Source organism: Ursus maritimus, unplaced genomic scaffold (genome assembly GCF_017311325.1).
Source record: "Ursus maritimus isolate PB19 unplaced genomic scaffold, ASM1731132v1 scaffold_1, whole genome shotgun sequence".
NCBI lineage: Eukaryota > Metazoa > Chordata > Mammalia > Carnivora > Ursidae > Ursus > Ursus maritimus.
Genome location: NW_024423343.1, coordinates 13,870,204 through 13,897,017, shown reverse-complemented (window position 1 = coordinate 13,897,017; position 26,814 = coordinate 13,870,204). Strand labels below are relative to the sequence as shown.

Below are 26,814 nucleotides of genomic sequence, written 5' to 3'. Positions count from 1 at the left end.
TATAGAGCCCAAAATAAAGGTTCCTGGTCATAAGGCTAGAAGATTAGTAAGTGCAAGTGGTAGAATAAAGCATGCTCAAATGTATGTTTGGGTCTTTGTATATTTATCAAACCTTTAAATTAAACAAGACTAGCTAAAGAAGTGTCTTAAGCAGAGCAAGATAACCGGGAACTGCGTCATTTCTTTTACCATTTTTGTTACCCAACTTATACAATGCGCAAAGTGCTAAGCAACACTACAAAAACACGTTTACATCAACACTGAAGACCTGGGGAAATGAAATCCAACAATTTTATTTTAATGAGCTGTATTTTCTAAATTTTTGTTTTATTTTTTCCTGTTTTCATACAGTATTGAAAACAAAACGCGGCACATTCACATTTTCCCGAGGAACTGTAAAGATGATCTCTACAGGGATAAACGTTGTAAAGCCTGAAGCTCAATCAATTGATGTTGAAAACTCTCAAAGGGAGTAAAGGCTTGATCTGAATGGTCTAGAACATGTACTGTAATTTAATAGAAGAGATGGTCGTCTTAATATTTAATGATTTAAAAGAACGTCTCAGTCCATGCGGAAGAGTACAGTCCAAGAATAAATCAAATTTCTGAACGCATTTTATGCTACATATGTGTATACTTTGCGATCCTCAGGTGTTCGTGCCAAATATTCTCTCTCAATAAGTCCTTCAATACGTTTCTTAATAACAACTGGACTTGGTAAGAATCGAGCCTTCAACTGCTGAGTTACCTAAAAGAGAAAGTAAAAAAAACTAATTCTTACCAGAAAATTTTTAAATTTCCATATAAACACACAAAACTTATCTTTGAAGAGAACTGATATGTCACTTTAAGATTCAGATCAAACTCTAATAATTTGATTACCTAAGTCAAAAATTTAACTTTAATTAAAAATGTTTTATTTGAAAATGTAATATATGGGTTAGAACATGCCTCCTTCACATTAGAATATGAATGCTGAAGTGGGTTGGTAGTTAAGAATTAGCTGGAATATATTAGCATGAATGAATAGCACATTATGGTTTAACCATTTTGATACTGTTAGTCTACTAACTTCTGGGTTACTCTCCCAAGTCACACATCTGAGAAGCATAATGTATTTAAGAGCACATACTCTGGACCCCAGAGTACCTAGATTCAAATGCCAGCTCTCCCATTTATGAGCACTGGGCCCCTGGGAAAGTAAATGAACGTCATCAAGTTGTTGCATAAACTAAATGAATTAATGGTGTGGCCTGGGCCTGGTTAAGTGCTACTGTTGTCATTCTTTTCTCCAGCTGCTGTCAGAATTCTGGGTACTTTGACACCGGTAAAAATAAAATGGTAACCACTGCAGCAGCCGAAGTCTGACTGTGCACTGTGTACTGGTCACTCTGTATAGATTAATTTATTTAATGCTCTTAATCCTGCAAAGTAGGTTGTCTCCTTTTACAAATGAGGAAAATAGCCAGAGAGGAAGACTGACATGCACTAAAAGTCAACAGAGCCCATAGTTAGAGATGAGAATCTAAACCTTTCTGGCCCCAAGGTTCACGCTCTCCCCACTGATCCACCCTGCCTGCCTCTCTTGCAGAACACCCACCCATCCACAAGCCAGCTTTCCTTTTACTCCTGTTGGACAGTTCGCTTTCCAAGGCCACAACGGATTGACAATTCTCTGACATCTGAACTTCAGTACTTCTGCCTCCAGCTAAAATCCACCTCCCTTCTAGTATTATTGCTCCAGCATCAACAAACTTGTCCTCAGCCCATGTGAGATCTCCCAGCCTATGACCCTTTCTTCTAAGCTACTTACAACTTCTTTTGACCCACCTCCTTCTTGACGGGGCCCAGACTGCATGCAAGATCACTTTCAGCTACACTCTCAACAGCACTCTCAACTCCCAGGCTCCCCTGGTCCTCTTCGACAAACACCCGCTCCACATTTACTACATCATTCAAAACCTACTACTTGGTTCCTTGCTGAGTAAAGTTGTCGTTTTTACACCTTTGGGGAAGACCAGGAGATAACAAGATGCTGCCCACAGGCCAAACACAGCCCCGTGGCCTATTCTGTAAATCCTTACTGGAACACAGCCACACTCCTTTGTTATCGGTGGCTGCTCTCACACTACAATTGAACATTAAAAAAAAGTCTGCCAATCTCTGGTATACGCTGATAACACAAAACTAGTATGTTCGAGCTGACCAAGTTCCTGAGCACCAACATCTCATATCCCGTTTCAGTCTGCAATTCCTCACACTCCCACCACACTTATTCAAACTTGTATCCACCCTTGCTTAGCACACCCCCCGCACCCTGCCCTGGGTTCTAGAGAGAGGCAGAGTCAGTAATATCTTTGTCAACACATCTACCACCCACCTGTGTTCCCTACACAGTCCTCTCACCTTTCAACTGTCCCTCAACCCCATTTTCTTTCAAGTATTCCTCTTTATCCTTAGGATATAAACATACTGAATATCTTTCCATCAGAAAAACAAAATCCAGGATACCTCAAATTAACACTCAGTCCCCTACTACTGCTCTCCGCCTCTTCCCACGAGCCAGCATCTTGAAGGACGAGGCCCTCTCTTGGTGCTTTCAGCTCCACTTCCTTCTCGAGGCACTGCCATCAATGTCACTCTACCAGAGCCATGAAAATGGCTGGGAAAACTAATGAGTTAACCTAACTGCCAACATGTCATGAGTTCTGAAATGACTGACCAGTCTATCATGTAATTCTCTTCCTCTGCCATGTGATGTAAAATACTGCTTATGCAGAACACAGCAGCACGCGGCCCTTCCTTCTCCATTCAGCCTCCAAGCCAGAAACCTACGAGTCCTTGACTCCCCTCGTTTCCCATGACCAGTAAGTCCTGTCGATTCTACTTCCCACTCCTCTTCACTCAGCTCTCTATCCTCTACCAACACTTTATTCAGCCTTAATCATTTCTTACCTATTTCAACGGCAACACTTATTTTTAGAAATAAAAGTAGCTTGTTTAACACAAAAATATTAAGTAGCAGGGAAAATTTTTTATTCTTTGTGTGACAATATTCTATTATTTTTTATTATAAATTATTAGTTCTTAAAGTGTGCACATATTTGGATGTACTGCTGTGTTTAATTATCAAGTGCCATACTTTTAATGATTAAGTGTTACCTGACTCTGATTTCCTAATTTTAAAATTATATTTTAAACATTTGAATATAGTAATTTCCTAAATTTGAACTGTTAATATTATTTTGCTTTTCCGACATTAATCTAGTTCTGAAGCGCCCTCACCTCTGCTACTAATACATTGTGCTGCATCTTCTTTCTGGATTTCATTATCCGCACAATAGCAGCTTCGATCTCATGTTTTCTGTCGTCATCCACTTTCTGCCTCGTTTCTTTCCTTTCCGGGTCAGATTCACCTTGTTTGGCAGCAACTAAAAGAAAAAGACACTTACCATGTAATTACCACGTAATGAAAAATGCAGTTTATAAACAAACAATATAATTTAGTATTATCCACATAGAAAAAACAATTTCAACCTGAGTATACACACAGACTTATTAATTCAAGTAAACATTCAAAAGGTGCCATATTTTAACAAATATTTAAATAACTAACGATCGTAGGTATAAAAATCTTGCAATTCTAACTTACTCTTTTTAAACACTAGGAATTTAATTTTATAGAGATAATAAAGCCAATTTTATTTTTTATAAAATACAAGGATTCCTCTCCTGGAAGAAAAATGGTCGCTGGATATATTTAGTAGAAAAATTACCAGTAAATAATTTTCATTGTGGGGCCAACTAATACTTTACTAACATCACGCCAAGATATTTTAAGAGGAGGAAAGAGTTATTTGTTGCCAAGATGTAGTTAGCTCAATAGTTAGAAAGTACCACTGAGGTGTCAGTTAAAGGAACAAATAATTTATTTGTACGTGTCACAGACTACCAAAAAATTTCTTATCATATATCTTATTAATTTTTTTCCATCACAATCTCATTATCACTAACGCATATTCTACTCCAACCTTCTGGAGAAGAGAAGTCTTTCTGTGTTATTGCCTACCATCTTCAAGGCAATTGCTCAGGGATTAAATGTAGAAGTCCCTTTCTCTTACCAACTCTGCTCTGATTGAAATAACAGGGAAAGAAAAATGGCAACTGATTTTTTATTTATTTGGTCATCAATGAGAAATAGATATGAAATTTCTGGAGGCAGAAACTGGAAAATTACAAAGAAGCACATAAGACATTGTGACTTAGGCACAGACACACCCACGAGATAGCGGACTGAAGTTTAGTAGAACATCATTCTGGTATGCATATCCATTCATCTATTTCTATTTAGAACCCCGTGGTTAAGAATTCTATTTTCAGTATCCTTTCCCAAGTTAATTAATATCTTAACAAAAAAGAGTAAAATTAGATTAAGATGACTTACTAAGAAAGAATAATGCCTTTCCTCAAAAAAGTCAATGTCATTTAAAAAAAAAAAAAGAGATACTGTTTTAGAGTAAATAGAAATAAGACATAAAAATCAATTTAATGGGGAAACCATGACTGAATCCTGGATTTAAAAAGTAAGATATGAAAGCTATTTTTTAAAAAAGATTTATTTATTTTAAAGAGAGAATGAAGAGAGTGCAGGGAGGGAGGAGGAGAAGAAAGAATCTCAAGCAGACTCCCCACTGAGCGCAGAGCCCAATTCAGGGCTTGATCCCATGACCCCGAGTTCATGACTTGAGCTGAAATCAAGAGTCAGATGCTTAACCACTGAGCCACCCAGGTTCTCCTGAAAGGCATTTTTGAGACAACTGTGGACAAATATGGGTGGTGCACAAATATTTATTTATACAAATAAATATGTATGAAGTTATTAACTTTCTTGGGTGTGACACAGGATTACAATTATTTTAGAAAATAAAGAAATAAATGTATGCTGAAGTATTTGGGGTGGGGAGAAGTGTGATGTTTGCTGTTTCATTTATAATGCTGTAGCAATTGGAGGGAGAGGGGGAGGGTGGGGTCAAAGGCACCAGAGCAAATGGGGCACAAAGCTTAATGACTCATAAATACTGGTGGATGGCGATATACCTTCGTCCACTACGGTGTTTCTAACTTTTTCTATGGATTTGAAAAGTTGGAGGAAGAAATAATTTTTTAAAACAATCTATTTTGTTCTTTGGATTTGGCCACCTAAAGAGGTACATTCCAAGATAAATGGGAAGACCTTGGTGATACACACAAGAGTTACGATTTTTTTAAAATATGAGGGCAGGAGCTCACTCCCAGAGCCTCACACCATACCCTTCCCTTTACGAAAAAGATAACAGAGGCATTTGCTCTTGCAATGGGGTACATATGTACCTAACTGTATCAGGGAAAGGGAAAGGGAAACATGACTGGTGGTGTCAGGGAGGACTGTGAACTATAGAAACTGCTGTAGATTACAATGAATCTAATTCTTTTCAAAGGCTGTGTTATTTGAGTAATATATTTAACTTCTTTGTTTGAACTTCTTTTACTGACTATAGTAAAGGCAGAATTAGGTAAGGACAAAGTCTCTGCATCTTTGATAATGAGCCAAAAGGCAAGATGTATTTTGACAACTTAAGAAAACCTATGTGGTCAAAATAGTTTCTCACCGGAGAGAAAATTTTAACTTACACAAAATATTTTTAAGCATCATGATAATCTAAGTAATATTCCAAAATGAAAACATTATTTCTTTACAGAATTTTATAGATTTTATAGCTGAAAAGAACTTTAAGAGATCTAGATGAATACCTTATCATATATAACTGTATTTCTATTTTAATTAGATTTAAAGTACTATACACACAGTTAACATCAAAACTTCCTGTTTTTTAAAAAGATTTATTGGAGAGAGAGAAAGTGAGTGAGAGTGGGGAGGGGGAACGGGGGAGGGAGAGAGTATCCCAAACAGGCTCCACGCCCAGCACAGAGCCTCATTCGGGGCTCAATCTCACAACCCCGAGATCATGACCTGAGCCGAAATTGCGAGTTGGACACTTACCCAGGCACCCCTAAAAATTCTATTTTAATTAGATCTAAAATACTAACAAAGACCACCACCACCCAGAATTAAAAATCCATGAAGAGGGGCGCCTGGGTGGCACAGCGGTTAAGCGTCTGCCTTCGGCTCAGGGCGTGATCCTGGCGTTATGGGATCGAGCCCCACATCAGGCTCCTCTGCTATGAGCCTGCTTCTTCCTCTCCCACTCCCCCTGCTTGTGTTCCCTCTCTTGCTGGCTGTCTCTATCTCTGTCAAATAAATAAAATCTTAAAAAAAAAAAAATCCATGAAGAGAAGAGTATTTTTTTGATAACAATAATAGTACCTGAAAATATGACTGCTGGACATGATGGAATGTGGGATTACCAAGAGTTACTTATTTAGGGTAAAGCAGGGTGAGGTTTGGTAATTCAGATATATGTATATCACCACACATCTTCCTCTAAATCTAGGATACAAACAAGTCCTGAAATTCAAAACCTGCATCTGCCCAAAACTATAAAGTTATGTCTTACACTAGGGAAAACAAGATATTTTATTCCATGACTCTCTTTAGTGTAGTTTTATTTTATTTTCAATTTACATCTGTGTCCAAACATGGAGCCATTTTGGTGATGAAGATACAATGATATGATATGGTCTGCAACTATGGGACAAAACAGGCAATGCTTTTTTAAAAAGCTATTTGACATAAAAATAATTTTTAAAAGACTTCATCTTTTTATTAATGTAAATGTAAACACAATTTTTTAAAAACAAAAGAACCGCAAACATTTTAAATACTTATTTTAAAATACTGTTTTACTACATAGACTACATACATAGCTGTAATGGATGAAGTCAGCCCTGGGAAGTTTATCTAACGCTAAATCTGAAATCAGGGAACAAACTAGTTTAGAAACTTAAACATCAGCAAAGGTAAATTGCCTTTTCCCCCTTAAAAACACAGAAAACACATATCATACATTATGTTAAATATATATTAGGATGTTCATTATTAATTAAAAATAAAAACACTAAAAATTGTTACAATAGGATCATTTCTATGTTTTTAAAGTAGAGAGATAATATGCATTTTAAGGTTTTGAAACTTAGAAGATTATCTATCAAAACATAAATAGCTGCATTTAAAAATCACACTAGACAGATAACCCCGACTTTGAGAAATCTGTAAATCAGTTTTAAAAATAGATGTCCATTATTAGTTAACTCGGCCAATTAAAAAGTTATTTTGTAACTACCAATATATTAATAAAATTGTATTTCCTTCTTGAAAACCATATAGAAAGAAGTACCCTGTTCACACTACCGATTACTTTTTTAAATGCTTACTCTACTTGGATTCAACTGTATTTTGACAGGAACACATATGAATAAAAACTTTATTCCTTAAGCCTATTTGTCATGCAGCACCAGAAAAGCATTACTTTTTTTAAAGACAGAAATCCAACAGATAATAATTTCTTTAGAAGAAAAAGTATCATTTTTTTAAGAGGAAACATAATTCCAGATACCTGTTTGAATCTTGACTCTGTGTAGTTTGGATGTGAACTGATCATTAACTGTGAATATGTGGCCATTTTCTATTTCCTTGGATTTGGGCTCTTTTGTAAGAACCCGCTGTGTTGGTTTACCACAGGCAAGGGACTGCAGAGCTCTCACAAGTTCTCTTTCGGGGATATCCGTCTCTTGCTGAATTTCCTGAAATTCCATCAGATTGACATAATTAAACTTTTTGAAAGATTACAGTAGATTAATAAGTAAAACTGACCAAGCAGAAAGTAGTTAGAGAGAGGTAATTCCATTAAAGAGATAATTAACAACAAAGAACTCCCTTTGCAACAAAGAGTTTATGACAAAGAATTAGGACCCTTCACTAAAATCTCACTTATTTGGAGAAACTGAAGAAAAGGTGATTCAAGTTATAGAATATTGAAAAGACATGTACTTTTTTGTTTCAGGAAATACAAGGCCTGGTCTAAAAATGTCATCCAGCAGAGGTTACTACTGACCTGCTTTAATATTTAGGTAAAAATAAAGTGTTAACCAACATAGGACTGCTAATTTTAGAAATACTCTATAATCTTCCCCTCAAATTGATAAACACTACTTCTGCTCAGCAACTTCCTTCATAGATAGAAGCAAAGTGAGCCTGAGCTAAGGCCTTCAATCATACAATAAAAATTTATAATCCAAGTTGACCGTATTTACTGCCTGTATGACCAAATGAAAAAAAAAATTATATACCTGATAATTAATTCTAAACACAAAAAACACTTAAGAAATCTGTTTTGAAGTGCAAGTGATATTTTTTGCTACATATTATGGTATGAATAAAATGTAATACTGAAAAAAAAGCAGTGTGGGAAAGAAAGAATGCATGTGTAATTTTTTGGTTCATTATACACCTCTTAGGTCTATGGGACAGTAAGAGAATTGCACACGTATATGATTTAGTTCCTACACATCTACAGGGATGTATGTTTCCACCAGATATGTCGCTCTGATATTCTGTACAGAGCTATTTCTTTCTCAAAAGCAGCTCAGGAAAAATGGGCATGAAAATGGGGACATTGATGATATACCTGATCTGCAGAGTCATTCTCTCTTTCACAAATGTGAGCAATAGCTCAGGTTGCTCTAAAGGACTGTCAGGTAAGTGAGGATTGAGAGAAATGTGAATTTAGTGATGAGGCATTCCTTTGCCTCAAATGATCTCTGTATTTCTACCTTTGTTAGTCATTTCAAATGCTATGTTAATTCCAGCAAATTAAATAGGTGCTGTTATTAGAATATTCATTATAATTTTTATGTACATGCTAAAAGTGACTTATTTACATATGCGATTGCTTAATCATATTCAAAGAACTAGAAATACCTTTTAAGGTGATATTTTATATTACAGATCATTCCCAGAGGGGACTACTGCAATTCAGTGTGCATCCTTTAAGACTTTTCCTACATATATACATACACACACAGGAATACAAATACGTATGTATGTACATGAACATGCCCATTCATACAATGGTATTAATGCTGAACATAAATGGGACACCTCCTCTATAACATGTAAATTTCCCATCTGGGCACATTTACCCTTTTATATTCTTTTGCTTTTATTGCCCTTTTGGTAGAAGTCTTCTACCTTTCTTGTTAGAATGATTCCTAGGAAGATTATGATTCTTATTTAAAATATAACTTTCCTCATCTCATTTTCTGATTAACTCTGATTTATAGAAAAGTTGATTTTTCAACTGAACTCTCCTCAGACAATGTTCTCAGTTGGTAACACATTGTCTACAAATTTTGTCAACTCCAGATATTGTATAAAACTTTTTTTTTTCTTGGTGTGTCAGTTAGGAACTATAGAATAATACTGAGGAACAGTGATAAAGGCAGATATCCTGAAACTTGTTCCTAACTTTAATGGGAAGGGGCCTAATATTTTACTACTAACTACTGCTTGCTTAGGTCTCTCATCAGATATACCCTGTAACATTAAAGGCATTTCATTCTATAGTTAGGTGGTTAAGGGTCCCCCATATCCTGGAAATATGAAACGAAGACTGACTTCCACAAATGCTTTTTGTACATCTGTAGAAATCATTAATTGACTTTCTCCTTGAAGTCTGGCAAGATAGCAAGTGGTCACTTAATTATTATTATAATAAAATCTTAACTATATTAACAAATTTCTTCTTTGTATTCCAGGAATAAATCCTATTTGGACACATGAATCATTCTTTCAACACACCGCTGAATAGGACTTGCTAGTATTTTATTCAAGATTTGTACATTTAAAGTTGAATAACCTACCGCTTTTTCTTTTTTGTATTCTTGTTCATTTTTAGTAATAAGGTTATGCCACCCTCAGATATTTCCTAAGAGCAATATGGGTATTTTGTTTCTGAGTTCGAAGTTCTCTGTAAAGCTTTCAATTTTAATTTGGTAATTATGAAATCTTAATTATGAGATCTTCTTTTTTGTTGTCTGGTTAGTCAGTACATCTGTGAGGCACTTCTGTGATTGTGAACTGTCTATTTCACCTTGTACTTCCAACCATTTTCCTTTACATGATGTGAAGTTATGTCATTAATGATTGTTACAACTTCTTAAAGAAGTATTAATTATCAATGTTGTTTGATCATTTTCTATTTATATTCTACTGCCTGACATTAATTTTGCTATTTTCCATTAGTTTTTATACTTCATACTCATTCTCAGAAAAATTTAAGAACTATAATAAACATTCAGAAAAATATGTATTAATACCCACATCTCTTTCAAAAACCAAATATTAGTTACAATAATCCAAACTATACTATCCACTTTATGTCTGTCCTGATTTTAGCTGTTTTAAATAATACATACTTCTATTAATTAAAGAAATACATAAAAAGAGGAAAAAGCTTTAGCGGCCTGACTACTGTGGATGAATGTGACACTACGAATAAGTGCCACCTTTTCCAGGCAGCTTCTAAGATGGCCTGTAATGATCCTGGTATGTTTTTTGTTTGTTTGTTTTTAAGATTTTATTTATTTATTTGACAGAGAGACAGCCAGTGAGAGAGGCAACACAGGCAGGGGGAGTGGGAGAGGAAGAAGCAGGCTCCCAGCAGAGAAGCCTGATGTGGGGCTCGATCCCAGAACGCTGGGATCACGCCCTCAGCCAAAGGTAGATGCTTAACGACTGAGCCACCCAGGTGCCCCTGATCCTGGTACGTTTTAACTGTGTGATCCCCTCAGCATATCAGGGCTGACTTGGGTGATCAAGAAAATCAGAAAATGACAATATGTGACTTCTAAGACTAGGTCATAAAGGCATTTCAGGTTCTGCCTGGGTCTCTTGGATGGCTCACTTTAGGGAGGAGAATTAGCCAACAGGACGCAAGGACAACCATGTGGTAAGGCCCATGTGAAGAGAAACTAAGACCTCTTTATCAATAGGTGAAATGAACTTGTCAGCCTTATGGAAGGAAGAGTAAAGCAATAGCCTGGAAGTGCATTTTCCAGCCCAGACAAAAACATTAGATGACTGACACACCAGCTGACATCTTTACAACCTCATGAGAAACTGAGCCAAAACTACCCAATCCAGCCCTACCTAAATCTTTAACCCACAGAAACCAGGGAAGAGAATAAATTGTTACTGGTTGTTTTAACCACTAAGTTTTAAGATGTGTTATGTAGCATTAAATAACTAATATACCATTTTACTGAACTCATAAAAGAAAGAATATTGAAGTTTAAAAATCAGCTTCCTTTTAAAAAGTATTAACTGTCTTCTCTAATTTGTGGAGATGATTTCTGTAAAAGAGCAGACTAATAACTTACGCAGCAGACTACAATGTAACACATGGTATGAGTACAAACTTGAAGTGCCTTCTCACAATGACCCCTGTTCAAGATGCAAGCAGCCAGAAGATTTTGGGAGCCACAGGAATAGCATCCTACATATGCCATTTATGCTCAGGCATCTGCTTTGTGACTTAGCTAAAATGTGAAATATTAGAGGAATGTTCTGCTTAATTTTATCCTCTACCTAATGATGCTCATTAGCATTAGTGATCCCAAGCCGTTTGGGAAAGGGAAGAGTAAGCCTGAACCAATAAAATTACTAGTAATTCTAATAATGGCTTTAGAAAATTAGTTTATATTTTTGTTTCTCTCATTATTTTCACCAGCTCTTTACAAAGCAGGACTCTGAAAACCAACATTAGCATTTATCGAGCAGTTTATTTTGCTTAAAATATATTACCCAAGGCAGCTGCAGATTAAAACATTCAAGCTGTTAGAGATAATTTAATTCCACCTCTGTTTGAAGAGGCTTACGACTTGAGTAAGGTACTCAATACTTGCTTAATCAATATCCTTAGGACTAAATCACAGGTAACTTGTGCTTGACAATTAACATTGCTCCCTAGGTAAGACACATCTGGAAACAGGTAAGAACAAAACTTCTTGACTTAGTCACACTTGGGTTTCAAAATATTTCCTTGAAAGAAATAAAATAATAAAAATGATCTCTCTCAATTATATCCACTATATAAATGGAAGTATGGAGGCAGGTATTAAAATAGGCCTACAATTTAATTTAATTTTCCTCTAAATTTCGAACTTTAACTTATTTCTATGTTCGCGTGTATCTGAAAACTCACTTTCAATTAAGTATAAGTACGGCAGTAATTTTACAGCTTTTCAAAGTATTTATTCTTTATCTTAAATTTAAACTTAAGAATGACATGATTTTTATTGCAACTCCAACAGACCCGATAAAGGTAAGGGAGAAGACCAAGTAATCAAAGGACTTAGAGGAGGAAATAAAAAAAGATGATGAATATACAAAAGAAATTTGACACTATCAAGGTAATGTCAAACTAGCCTGAGGACAGACGCAGAAATCAATGAAACAGCTCAGAGTGCAGAAACAGACCCACAAATATATGGTCAATTGATTTTTTTCATAAAGGTGCCAACGTAATTTAAAGGGAAAAGAACAGTCTTTTTAACAAATGATGATGGAATGAACAACTGAATATCTGTGTGTGGGGGGGAAATAAATCTTTATTTTTATTTTTTTAAAATAAACTCCACCCCCAACGGGGGCTCAAACTCATGACTGTGGATCCAGGTATATGTTCTACTGACTGAGCCAGCCAGCCACCCCAAGGTGGGGAAATAATTCTTAAACATTAATCTTAACCACATAAAAAAAATTAGCCTGAAACTGATCATAGATCTAAATGTGAAAGCAAAAACTAAAAAGCTGCTTAGAAGAAAATATAGAAGAAAATCTTTGTGACCTTAAGGTAGCCAATAATTTCCTAGCTAGGATATCAAAAGCATGAACTACAAAACGAAAGAAGTGGCAACTGGACTTTTTCAATATTAAAAACTTCTGCTCTTCAAAAAATATCATTTAAAGAAAATGAAAAGGCAAATGACAGACTGTGAAAATATTCACAGCACATAGGTCTGACAAAGGATTTGCACCCCAAATTTATAAAAAGCTTTTTAACAATCCAATAAAAGTAGGAATAGACACTTCACCAAACAAGACATATACGTGGCACAGGAACAGAGGGGATGCTCAACATCTTCCCAGTCAAGGAAAGGCAAATTAAATCCACAATGACATACAATTACGCACCAAGTTAAACAGTTAAAATTAAAAGACTATTAAAATTTTGCAGAGGATGTGGGGCAACTGGAACTCTCCCCTACACTGCTGGCAGGAATGTAAACTAGCACAACACTTTGGGACACAGCTTGGGTCTCCTAAAAAGCTCAACATAGCTCTCTATTCATAACACCCTAAATCTGGGAACAACCCAAAAGCCCATCAATAGGTGAATGGATAAAGAAAACAGAGTAAATCCATATATTAGAATATCACTCAGCAATAAAAAAGGAATGAACTACCAACATGGGGGAATTTCAGAAGTATGTGATGTGAGAGAAAATGGACAACAGCAACACATATTCTAGGATTCCATTTATCTGAAATTCTAGTAAGGCAAAACAAATCTACAGCAATATAAAGCAGATCACCGGCAGTCTGAGGAAGGGGGAGGGAAATGACTGCAAAGAGGTATAAAAATTTAGGGGGTAATATTCTGTACCTTGATTGTGATGGCACTTAATACAGGTGCGCAGATCTGTTAAAACTCATCAAATTATGCACTTAGATGGGACATGTTTTATCAAGTAAAACTTATGCTTCAATACAGTTGATTTTTAACTAACTAAATGAAATGTGACCCAATATGTGTATGGTGTTCATACAGTTCCAAAGCCCAGTTTTATGCTGTTTTCCCTAGTAGTACTCAAAGGTTACTTAATAATAACAATAATAGTAATATTCAAATAATAGTAACTTTAAAGGTTACTCAAATAAGAAAGACTCCAGTAACAGGTGAGAATCAGAAATAATACAAATGCTTAAAATTTATATAACCAACCCATACCTCAAACGTGTATTTTTCTCTATTATTAAAGAGCATTAATATGGTCATCTGGAAAGTGGAGACCTGCAATATGTGCTTCCGTGTATTAGAGCCCGTTACTTGCGCCCCTCCAACACCAACTTCGGATCCATCTTCCTGTTTCATTTTTTAAGAAATATAAACAAGATAAAATTATCTCCTGATAACTTTAACCGTATGTTTTTCAAAAATAAGCACTGTAATATCCAACTCTCCCCTTAGCAAAACTACATAACTTATTCCATAAAAAGGAAATGTCACTTAAAAAAATGGGTATGTGTATGGCTATGTGTACACACACATACACACACGTACAATAAATCTTTAAGGACTGTCTTTTCTTTCCCCATTACGAACATTTTATTGTATCTGAGCAAATAATGAATCAACAAGTCCTTATAGTTTTACCAAAAATTATTTTAACAGTACACGATGGGATACTGGACTTTAAAGACAACAGCGCCATTTTACAAGCTACCAAAAGCAGTAGGGGTTTCCTTCTTTGTGGTCTGATCATAGCAAGAGATCAAGTAACACCACAGGATGGGGGGAAAAGATCTCTGCCATCCTTAAGTCTGTTCCTGCTCTACGATTTAAGTACAAAATAGAAATTTAAGTCTTTAGTAATTAACATACGAACTGTTTTTAGAACCCACTGATCTGTTTAATAAGACTTCAAAAGAAAACATGATTATTTAGGGAAAAACCCTCTCCTCTAAAACAAAAGTAAGCAATAATTAAAAGCTGAGTGTTTAGTATCCTTAACTTTCCCACTTACACTCATATGACAGTATCAAACATAATTCAATTAAATGAATTGTAAAGAATACTTCCCATTTCAATTAAATCTAAAAATCAGAATATGTGTAGACATTGACAATATTAAAAAAAAGAGTGTTACAGTGACATATGAAACCAGTAGCGCTATTATTAAAATATAGAATAAAACCGTTATTTGCTGCCTCAATAACAACTTGGGTATTTTTCCTTGGGTATGTTTTTCTAAAAGCTTATTATTGGTGCTGGTGGGATGTTATTTTTCTATTTGAAGGCAAATGACTGATTTGATTTATACCTAAGTAATGAAAGTAAATTGTTAGCCTAAACCTCACAATTTTCGATATAAGAAAGAAATTACATTTTTTAAATGAAGGCAATTCACTAGTGCCTTGCTAATTTGTATAATAACCACTTTAATAATTATTTTGTCTATCTCACAAATCTCGTGTTAATTTTCCTGGTTTTGATGTATTGGAAATAAGGATTATAAAAGACTGATCAGGGATTTTGAAAAGGGACTCACAGCTCTGTATGCTCTCAAATCAATTTACATTTCATTATCTTATGCAACAGTCTCAAATTTAATCTTGTAAATAAAATGCACAATTGTCTTATATATTCCTGAAGGAAGGCTACTGATATAGTCTTCATACCGTCCAATGAAGCTAACCAACTGAGAGAACAGAAGTTAAAGCCAGTTTCCCCTTTTGAGTACTTCAGATAAGTAGTAAAGTAAAGAGAAATACATAATTTACCCAGGTCAACAAGAATCAGAAATCAATTCTATAAACTAACTTTAGATTACTTAATGTAAATATGTTCAAGCTATCAATATTTACCTTTTTAACTGGTCCATAAAATGTGGCATTGAGATCTGCAGAACCCATATGATGCTGGAGTGTGAGCTGTCGACCACTGTGTTTGGCTAAGTAAAACCTTTAGCAAATCAAACCAGGTTTTAGAGAGTCATGTAATTGACACATTTGGAATTAAAACTACAGGATAACAACCCTTAACAAGCGTCTATGTATAAGGGAAACATTAATTTCTATTAGTATACTTTGCCCTTTGGCCTGCTGCTAAGCTGCTACTATTCATAAGATCACTTTTCTCCATAGTAACCCAGTCATCAATTTGCTCTAAGCCAGGGGCACACATCAACAATGCAAACTACACTCTTAACCATGGAAAATAGTCCTCTTCAAAGAGTTTATGCAACTCATTTTTACATATTAAAAAGCATAAAGAACAACTTCTCCTTTTGAACACGAGGTAAAAAACAGCATAAATTCATCCTCAATCAGGGACACCACTAATGCTCAAGTTTATTTCAATTCTGGACAACTATTTGTACGTACAAACACAAAGTTTGATTTATGTTTACCTTCTGAATATCTCAAAAGCATGTCTTGGTGCTGGTGGGATGTTGCACTTTGGTGTGGCTGACTGAGTGGGCCAATATCCTGTCGTGAGCACCCGGACTGTGAGATCAACACCACCTAAAGATACCTGTGTAAAAGATAAAATGATGTCCCCTCAAATCAACTAGGATTTGTTTTCCATTCCATACAGACACTGCATTAGAGTTATCCAAGTAGTTAGTTCCATGTCCAAAATCTAGCAAATAAAACTTATCTTCTTAAAGATTAGATCAGTATTTTCCAAATTTTAACTATCTTGGCAAATATCTATAATTATTGCTTAAGATACTGATTTTAAAATAATGACCAAAGCATTGTTCTTAGTATATGAACAAAGTCTTACTGGTGTCACTGAGAAAAGTGAAGTTTTGACCCTTATGTTTTTTTAGATAAAATGCCAATGGGCCCTATCAGTATCATTTTAGAAAGAATTCTAAATCTTTCATCTTAAGGATATTAATCTTTCATCTTAGCTTTTAAATATTTTTACCATGTTAACAACCTATTTCTAATATCCCGTTCACATTTCAACTACACTGATGGGAACTTTGAGGCTTTCACATGTAGTTCTTATTTTAATGACCTCTGCACAGGACACTGTAGATCCAGTTCTACACAGTGTGCTCTATAAATACTGGGTAACGGATAACCACCTCTACAAAATATATGCTAGCATTACTGTCGCAGTTAGAGATTTTCTTCTTTATACATAAATTTTTAAGAAAACTAGAAAACACATTAATAGGAATTCCTCAGGGTGAAATATTATCTTTATTATTGATATTCACAGCTTGTTCTAACCATTTTTCCATGTTTATCTAACCTGGATGATTAGTGATACAGATTTTTTTAAAGGGAAGGCTAAACTTCATAATTATCAAGAAGTATGCCACACTCAGATTTCTTCACAAGTATCTACTAAATGACTACTCAATTTTAAAGAAGTTGAACGGCGTGGGCGGGGGGGGGGCGCCTGGGTGGCTCAGTCGGTTAAGTGGCTGCCTTTGGCTCAAGGCCTTGATCCTGGAGTTCTGGGATCAAGCCCCACGTTGGGCTCCCTGCTCAGCCGGGATTCTACTTCTCCCTCTGCCCCTGACCCTGCTTGTGCAGGGTCTCTCAAATAAATAGGTAAATAAATAAATAGATAAAATCTTAAACAAACGAATGAACAAACAGAAGTTGAACCAGTACCCTTAGATGCTGCAGAGGAGACAGGGCCACAGAAGAGACTCTTAGATGAAGAGCAGAGGTTGGCAGTGGGAGTGGTGCATTTTCAAGTGGCAGGAATGTTATCATAACTTGATTCAATCCAACCAAGACAATAGTCTTTTCTCCTTTCTCCCATGTACCCACACAGCCTGCTCCCTATCTTTCCTCAAAATGTCAGTTTTTAAAGGAAGCCTTCCCTCACCACTTTGCCACTACAGATTTCCTCCATATCACCTATCGCCAGCTAAGGTGCTATGTGCTTATCTCGTTTGTCATTTGTCTCCCAGATTAGAATGGAAGTTCCGTCATGGAAGGGAATTAAGTCTCTTCCATTCTCTGCTATATAACCAGTACCCAAACAATGCTTGGTATGGAAAGCGCTTAATTATTTGTTAAATGGGGGAAAAAAACCCAAAAAACAAAACAAAACAAAAAACCCCCAAAACAAAGAAACTCAAAGAACTATTGCTTTAGTGGTTTCTATCTCCTCTTCCTATAGCTTTTTTAGTAATATTTTGAAGACATTCAACTTATATTCAAAGATAGTACATGACTGGGAGGAGGAGAGAGAGACTGAGGTATCAGAAAAGTCTGCTGGGATATAATATGACTTGCTGATATAAGTCAACAGAAATATAATAGAAAGCCTGGCTTCCCTGCCCCTGTCCTAGTTTTTTAAATAAAAACACAGGAAAAAATGGACAAGTACATAAAATTTCCTTCAGCATAATAATTAAGATTTATCTAAATAAAATACACCGCAAGTATTATTTGAATTTTAAGAAAGCACTTTCATGTTACTTCTAAAAGTAAATGGAAGAGCCACTCTCTTGATATACTTCAACAGGCCAAGAGCAACTAATAAAGTTACAGAGAAAGATCTGCTTGAGCATTGGTGATATTTTAAAAGGGCTCAAAGATTTCAGAAATCTCAATATTTGTTCTGATTATTTTGCCACTTTTCATCAAATCTTTCTAATGTAGATTAAGGCTTAGAAAGACTTAAAGCTTAAGATCCTTAGCATAAACAATTATAAAAAGCCAATAACTGTAGGCAAATAATGGCCTTTCACTAAGTGGAAACTGCAACCAGATTAGCAGATACATAACTCTGAGCATCTAACTTACTGCAGTTAGCAAATTATTAAACAAATATTCTACCACAGAGTGCGAGATATATTTGAATTATTAAGATAAATGAAAAAGTTACAAACTTTGTAACAGAAAAGAAAGGCAAACAGGATCTGATAAAATCATCATGCTGAACAACTAACCCCCGCCCCTTTTTAAAAATGAAGAAAGGCAACAAAGTAGTCAAGAGTAAAGAATATAATTTTCCTATCAAAAGACCTTCACCAATCACAGACAAGGTAATTAGACACTTAAATAGTAAAAGTGGGAACCCATACAAGAACATTTCTCTTACAGATGGTTTATTTCAACAAACTATTTACTCAGACCAGGTTATATCCCTACAGCACTCAATATGTGTAGGATTAGTGGAAGAAAAAAATAAACAGGAAAAATAATTCTATCGCATGAAAATATAATTATATTAATGTATCAGACAGAATCAAACACAAATCTCTAAATCTAAAAAAGAAAAAAGGTACCTAGGATAACCACATTATTCAGTTCATGCCCAACAAGATTTCCATTTGTCAGACTTGTTGTATCTTTCCTGCTCTCAGCCCTTCTCCACAATAAACTTTATGAAGCAAATCATATAACTATTTACAATGGAGAGAGACCAGAAGTCCCTCTGAGTCAGAATGCCTTTATATATGTGTGTGTGCATGTGTGTGTGTGTGTGTGTGTGTGTGTGTATCTGTAACTGGTCTATGATGAGACTGGGAGCAGTATAAGTGATGGTTTCATATCTAAATATCAAAGGAATGGGGGCACTCTGGGTGCCTCAGTTGGTTAAGCATCTGACTCTTAGCTTCAGTTCAGGTCATGATCTCAGGGTCATGAGATCCAGCCCCCTGTCAGGCTCCTGGGCATGCAGCCTGCTTAAGATTCTCTCCCTTCCTCTGCCCTTTCCCACCACTCCCTGCCCTGAATGCTCTCTCTCTCTCAAAAAGAGCGAGATAGAGAAGAAAATCAGAGGAATGACCTCCAAAGTTTTTAAATGGCTGTTACAGGTCTTAATCATGAAGTTGTATATGGTCACTTGAGAAAGAAAACTTTTATAAAGAAAACCCATGGATTTCTCTAAACTTAAGGTGAAGTTGAAAAACAGTAAAAAAAAAAAAAAAAAAAGAAACAAAATTCTGAACTTCATTAAATCCTCACAAAAACCCCATCTGACTCCAAAGCCATGTAAGCTGCAGCTTTACTGCCTTCTGGGAGTCACAATACAAAACCTTATTTATAAACACACTAACGTCAGCGTTTTTATACTCTTGTTCATCTCCCACGGGCTCTGAGAACGTCAGACCCCTTTTATGCTGATCTTCTTACAGATGAGAATACTAGAGTATATAGAGGCAGGTCAGGTTACAATTCTAAGATTGCACAATCCTGGGGGATAAAAGTGAGAGGAAGAGTACTAAACTCAGCAAGCTTGCCAAAGCCCTGTCTTCTTTCCACAATCTATAATAGTTATAACAGTGGAATCATTCTATTAAATTTTCAGCACATTTCGTCACGCGGAGAGGATAAACTAAGTTTTAGGAGAATAAGAGAAAAATATTTTAACGTTAATAGCTAAAAAAGGGGTTTAATACGGGGTAGAATAATTTTTAAAGTACACACAGACAATACAAATGTTGTCACTAACAACATTTAAAGAAATGACACCAGCAGTTCAGCTTAACATGGATGAAAGAGCCATTACAAAAGACTTCACACATAAGTAGAAGTCAATGGAGAATCTTACCCCAGTTGCCTGTAGATGCTGCCTGAATTCATCCATAGTTGTGTTTGAGATGCTCATATCCCTAAACATTCCTTCCAGTTTTGATGTGAACTGACATCCGCATTCAGTCTGGAAGAAAAATGCAAATATACACAAATAAACAATGGATTTTTCTATGAGCAAATATACAAAGAAATAAACTCTTCCATGTAACTGACATCCTTTCTAAATCTTTCCAGTAGTTGCTCTACACCTGTGGCTACCAGACTTCAGTGTGTTTAAGAGTAACCCATGGATTTTATTTTAAAATGCAGGTTCACAGACTGTCTTGGAGATCCCAATACACCTCACTAAAGGCACGGACCAACACTCTACGTGTTTAATAGACAGCTCAGGTGATAGGAGTACACGTAGTCTATGGCCACACTTTGTGAAATCGAACTAAATGGTGACACTCCCTTTCCCATTTCCCTTACACTAATCCTCCCCCAGATCTCCATGAATGTATCCTGCCACACCAAGAGATATTCCAACAAACTCTGAATGTCCCAGAACCTAAACAAATCTAAGTGCAACCTGCTCAAAAAATCCAGCTTTATTAATTTATAGAAATAAGTATTTTAAATTAATTAAATATTTTCTAATCACATGTTGTGGTGTTCAATCATGCGATAAACATTAGTTAGGAGCGCATCATTCCAGCTTATATACACCTTACCTTTAACTTAGAGATCATATTTTTTTCAGAGTCATCAGAAACACTTTTATTTGTGAGAAGTCTCCTTGCCAAGTGTTGTTTATAATAACGTTCAAATACATCTTTTTCTTGCATAAACCTAAAAAGGACCATTGCCTTATCCAATATTGTTTCTACTTCTTGTTCTGTTAGCTGCAAAATCAATGAAAAGACAATTTAATAATTATAGAACTTTAGTTCTACAAAAGTAGTACCACAGTTCATCTGCAGTTGAAAAACAAGACTGGGGCGCCTAGGTGGCTCAGTGCATTGAGCGTCTGACTCTTGATTTCAGCTCAGGTCATGATCTCAAGGTTGTAAGATTGAGCCCTGTGTTAGGCTCTGTGCTGGGCATGGAGCCTGCTTGGAATTCTCATTCTCACTCTCCCCCTCTCTGCCCCCCTCCCTCCCCCTACCTCTCTAAAGAACAAAAACAAGACTTGAACAAACGTAAATAGTCTGGTTGAGAGATGCTGTCAGGAGCAACCTAGTTTGAGAATGTGCCTCCTACTTCACAGAGTAGCACCATGGATCAGGGACTGGAGTTCCCTCCCCTAAAGGGCTACCAACCACTGAATGGAGGAAATGAGGGGATAATGGCTGGATTAAAGGATGACTGAGAACAAATGAAACGAAACTTTTTTTTTCTTAAGATTTTATTTATTTGAGAGCGAGCAAGTGAGAGAGAGAGCATGAGCTGGGGCAGAGGGTGAGGGGCAGAGGGAGAAGCAGACTCTCCGCTGAGCAGGGAGCCCGATGTGGGGCTTGATCGCCAGGACCCTGGAATCATGACCTGAGCTGAAGGCAGATGCTTAACCGACTGAGCCACCCAGGTGCCCCTGAAATGAAATTTTAATCACAAAATAGAATGTTATAATGCTCTTCAATAGCATTTAGGGAGAAACTTAATACAGACAAAAGAGGTATTTTCATTTCAGCTCATTCAAAATCTACGTTGTGCAAACAGAAGAGTAATAATTGGTTATATAACTCAAAGACTAAAAAGGCCCCTGTCTTTATCTCTTAAATAAGGGCAAGATGATACTGTAGATTTTATTAAGCATATATTTAAAAATATGAAGACTAAATGGATGTTGTCTTTCCTATCATGATCTTCCTCTTGTTTGTTTCTTCGTTGTTATAGCTGGCTGGAAATCCTATGGCTATTTGCTGCTTTTCCCTTTTGTTTCACAAATTCTAAGACGAAGTTAAAAAGACCAATCTATTTGTGATCACAATATGCTTAATTTGATTTTCTACACTGTAAGATCCCAGATATATAATAAAGGCTTTCAAACTACTTTCTGATAGCAGTTCTAATCTACTCCTTCACATTCTTGGCATCCAAGTATTATTGTTTGATATGTAACTCCCAGAACCAGAGGACAGCGAGCAACATTCCATGCTATGACAGTTGTCTTCTAGTTCCCTATTATCTCTATCTCTACAGCATATCAAATCCTCACAGTCCATAAAGACTGTTCAACAACTGTGGCTGTGTAGTTGTTTGGTTCTGATGTAAATTATGCATAGGTGAAATGCCAAAGTACTTTTGACCATTTCAGATACCTTAAATAATCCTTTTCAATCACAGCACACATTTAAAGCACAGCAAAGGAACAGGCTTAATTTCGTATCTACAAAATTTCCTACTTTTGTATTTCCTAATTTTATATCCAATTTTAAATGTACAAATAAAATGTAATGTGTTCAAATGCTTTAATACTTACCCCTTTGACTCCCTTCTTCAGCTTATCATCAATAAATAATGAGAGGTATTCAGGGGACCTGGAGTTGAGGTTGAGAAAATACTCAAAGTCACCCGCAATAGTTTGTTTAAAGAGCCGGTCATTATTGAACGATTCCTGGAGGAAGCGATCAAACCTACTCTTCAGATCCAATAAGCCCTTCCAAATAGAAACAAAGAAATTCAGGATACATTATAATAATTTTTTCTATAAACAATACACTTACAATCAGGTATGTTTATCTTAACTTTGCTGGTAATAAAGGGTGCACTTGGTGTTAAACTTACCGGTTCTGTATTATTATTTTCAAGACTTTACCTAAGGCTGTATTAAACATGTCAGCAATGAGGGAAGTAGTGTATTTTCCACTTATATATTACTCTTTTGAAGATGAACTAAAGAACCTCTGAACTATTTCTTTACACCCTTCTCTGTCTTAACTGAATGGGTAAAGCCCAAGAAAATCACCTTTAAAGATGCACCAAAAAGTGATTATTTATACTGAAACATGAAAAACTTGGGGCATAATCTATCCATAGTATTGCCTGAAAGCACATTTTGAACAAAAAGTATTTAACTGAAAACAGTTATTTTTTTCTAATACCCCGAAGTATATGAACACTAAAGCATACAAAAAAGCAGTGATTTTCATTCCTGAAACCATTTTAACAAGGTCTTCATCAAACAGGTTAACAAATGAAAAGCAGCAGTTGAGTTTGGTTCCCTGATATAAAAGATACATACTTTGCAAAAATTCTGAAATATTTAGGATAATTACATGTATTCTTTTTTCTTTTTTTTTTTAAAGATTTTATTTATTTACTCGACAGAGATAGAGACAGCCAGCGAGAGAGGGAACACAAGCAGGGGGAGTGCGAGAGGAAGAAGCAGGCTCATAGCGGAGGAGCCTGATGTGGGGCTCGATCCCACACGCTGGGATCACGCCCTGAGCTGAAGGCAGACGCTTAACCGCTGTGTCACCCAGGCGCCCCTACATGTATTCTTTTTTCATTGAGAAAATTAAAGTTAAAATCGATCAGTGTGATAACTCATATCAACAAGAAAAGAGTCAAGAACCATATGATCCTCTCAATTGATGCAGAAAAAGCATTTGACAAAATACAGCATCCTTTCCTGATTAAAACACTTCAGAGTGTAGGGCTAGAGGGTACATTCCTCAATTTCATAAAAACCATCTATGAAAAGCCTACAGCAAATATCATTCTCAATGGGGAAAAGCTAGAAGCCTTTCCCTTAAGATCAGGAACACGACAAGGATGCCCACTCTCGCCATTATTATTCAACATAGTACTAGAAGTCCTTGCAACAGCAATCAGACGACAAAAAGGGATAAAAGGTATCCAAATCAGCAAAGAAGTCGTCAAACTGTCTCTCTTCGCAGATGACATGATACTCTATATGGAAAACCCAAAAGAATCCACCCCCAAACTACTAGAAGTTATAGAGCAATTCAGTAATGTGGCGGGATACAAAATCAATGCTCAGACTGAAGAAAGAGAAATTAGGGAATCCATTCCATTTACACCATTCCATTAGCACCAAAAATCATACGTTATCTCGGAATTAACTTAACCAGAGATGCAAAGGATCTATATTCTAGAAACTACAAATCACTTTGATAGACATTGAAGACACAAAAAGATGGAAAAATATTCATACTCATGGATCGGAAGAATTAACATAGTTAAAATGTCTATGCTACCCAGAGCAATCTACATTTTCAATGCCATCCCGATCAAAATACCAATGACATTTTTCAAAGAACTGGAACAAACAGCCCTTAAATTTGTGTGGAACCAGAAAAGGCCCCGAATTTCAAAGGAATTGCTGAAAAGGAAAAACAAAGCTGGGGGCATCACACTGCCAGATTTCAAGCTGTACCACAAAGCTGTGATCACAAAGACAGCATGGTACTGGCACAAAAACAGACACATAGACCAACGGAACAGGATAAAGACTCCAGAAATGGACCCTCGGCTCTATGGTCAACTAATCTTTGACAAAGCAGGAAAAAACATCCTGCGGAAAAAAGACAAGTCTCTTCAATAAATGGTGCTGGGAAAATTGGACAGCTACGTGCAAAAGAATGAAACTTGACCACTCTCTCACACCATACACACAGATAAACTCCAAATGGATGAAAGACCTTGATGTGAGATAGGAATCCATCAAAATCCTAGAGGAGAACATAGGCAGCAATCTCTTTGACATCGGCCACAGCAACTTTTTTCATGACACATCTCCAAAGGCAAGAGAAACAAAAGAAAAAATGAACTTGTGGGACTTCATCAAGATAAAAAGCTTCTGCACAGCAAAGGAAACAGTCAAAAAAACTAAGAGGCAGCCCACGGAATGGGAGAAAATATTTGTGAATGACACTACAGATAAAAGACCGGTATCCAAGGTCTACAAAGAACTTCTCAAACTCAATACACAAGAAACAAATAAATCATAAAATGGGCAGATGATATGAACACTTTTCTAATGAAGACATACAAATGGCTAACAGACACATGAAAAAATGTTCAAAATCATTAGCCATCAGGGAAATTCAAATCAAAACCACACTGAGATACCACCTTACGCCAGTTAGAATGGCAAAAATTGACAAGGCAGGAACAACAAATGTTGGAGAGGATGTGGAGAAAGGGGAGCCCTCCTACATTTTTGGTGGGATTTCAAGTTGGTACAGCCACTTTGGAAAACAGTGTGGAGGTCCCTTAAAAAGTTAAAAATTGAGCTACCCTATGATCCAGCCATTGCACTACTGGGTATTTACCCCAAAGATACAGACAGAATGAAGAGAAAGGCCATATGCAGCCCAATGTTCATAGCAGCATTGTCCACAATAGCTAAATCGTGGAAGGAGCCGAGATGCCCTTCAACAGATGACTGGATTAAGAAGCTGTGGTCCATATATACAATGGAATATTACTCAGCCATCAAAAAGAACGATTCTCAACATTTGCTGCAACATGGGTGGGACTGGAGGAGATAATGCTAAGTGAAATAAGTCAAGCAGAGAAAGACAATTATCATATGGTTTCACTCATTTATGGAACATAGGAAGTAGGAAGATCGGTAGGGGAAGAAAGGGATAAAGAAAGGGGGGGGGTAAACAGAAGGGGGAATGAACCATGAGAGACTATGGACTCTGGGAAACAAACTGAGGGCTTCAGGGTGGGGGGAAATGGGTTAGGCTGGTGATGGGTATTGAGGAGGGCACATATTGCATGGTGCACTGGGTGTTATACGCAAGTAATGAATCATGGAACTTTACATCAAAAACTAGGGATGTACTGTATGGTGACTAACATAATAAAAAATATTATTATTAAAAAAAAATACAAAACACGTACAGCTTAGTAAAAGTGATCTTTTTATTACCATGTGTCAAAATTATTTTATCACAAACTTAAAGAGAATCTTCTGTATTCGCTTACCTGGATATAGTCAACAGGATTCTTTCCTTCTCCTTCCTCAGAAACAAGGGCTTTACCTTGCTCCCTCAAATAGGAACTCATACACTCACACATTGTTTTCAAGCCATTTGGCACACGACTAAATAACTTGTACATGCAAGCAAGGTCTGCAATCAGAAAGAACATACAAATCGACTACATTAAGGATTAAGGGAAAAATGTGAATCTCTGTTTATTCTGATTTGTGAACTTAAGCTTATTTTTCCATCACTACCACTTGCTGATCATGTGAAAAATTATGAAAAAACATCCAGCAAGAAAGACAAAAGGAAATAAATTAGGCTAGTTAATGGTTATTATTACAACTTATGAAATACAGCTTTCAGATAAGATGCTTTGAGAGCATCAATAAAATGTCTCAGTACCTTTTAGTTTACATGGAAGATGCCCTTACTGCATTAACAAAAAAGCCACAAAAAAATGAACACTGCAGCTCTGAGTTCCTATACAATTCTAATCTAGAACCCAGTAATACTACACAATGTCTACCAAAGAAGAACTTTAATTATCGTGTAATTAGTAGTCAACAT

General features: G+C 36.2%; 1 protein-coding gene across 1 annotated transcript in view; it reads right to left on the bottom strand.

The window, feature by feature from the left end:
• Positions 1 to 277: 277 nt before the first annotated feature.
• Positions 278 to 26,814, bottom strand: part of CUL3 (cullin 3) — a 95,051-nt gene continuing 68,514 nt past the window's right edge. The window contains exons 8-16 of the mRNA XM_040639814.1: positions 22,764 to 22,940; positions 21,016 to 21,186; positions 20,319 to 20,426; positions 16,192 to 16,316; positions 15,647 to 15,743; positions 14,010 to 14,144; positions 7,554 to 7,740; positions 3,286 to 3,431; positions 278 to 748 (exon numbers count right to left, since the gene is read on the bottom strand). Coding sequence (XP_040495748.1) covers positions 617 to 748; positions 3,286 to 3,431; positions 7,554 to 7,740; positions 14,010 to 14,144; positions 15,647 to 15,743; positions 16,192 to 16,316; positions 20,319 to 20,426; positions 21,016 to 21,186; positions 22,764 to 22,940 — 1,278 coding nt within the window. The 3' untranslated portion in view covers positions 278 to 616. The remainder of the gene's footprint in view (positions 749 to 3,285; positions 3,432 to 7,553; positions 7,741 to 14,009; positions 14,145 to 15,646; positions 15,744 to 16,191; positions 16,317 to 20,318; positions 20,427 to 21,015; positions 21,187 to 22,763; positions 22,941 to 26,814) is intronic.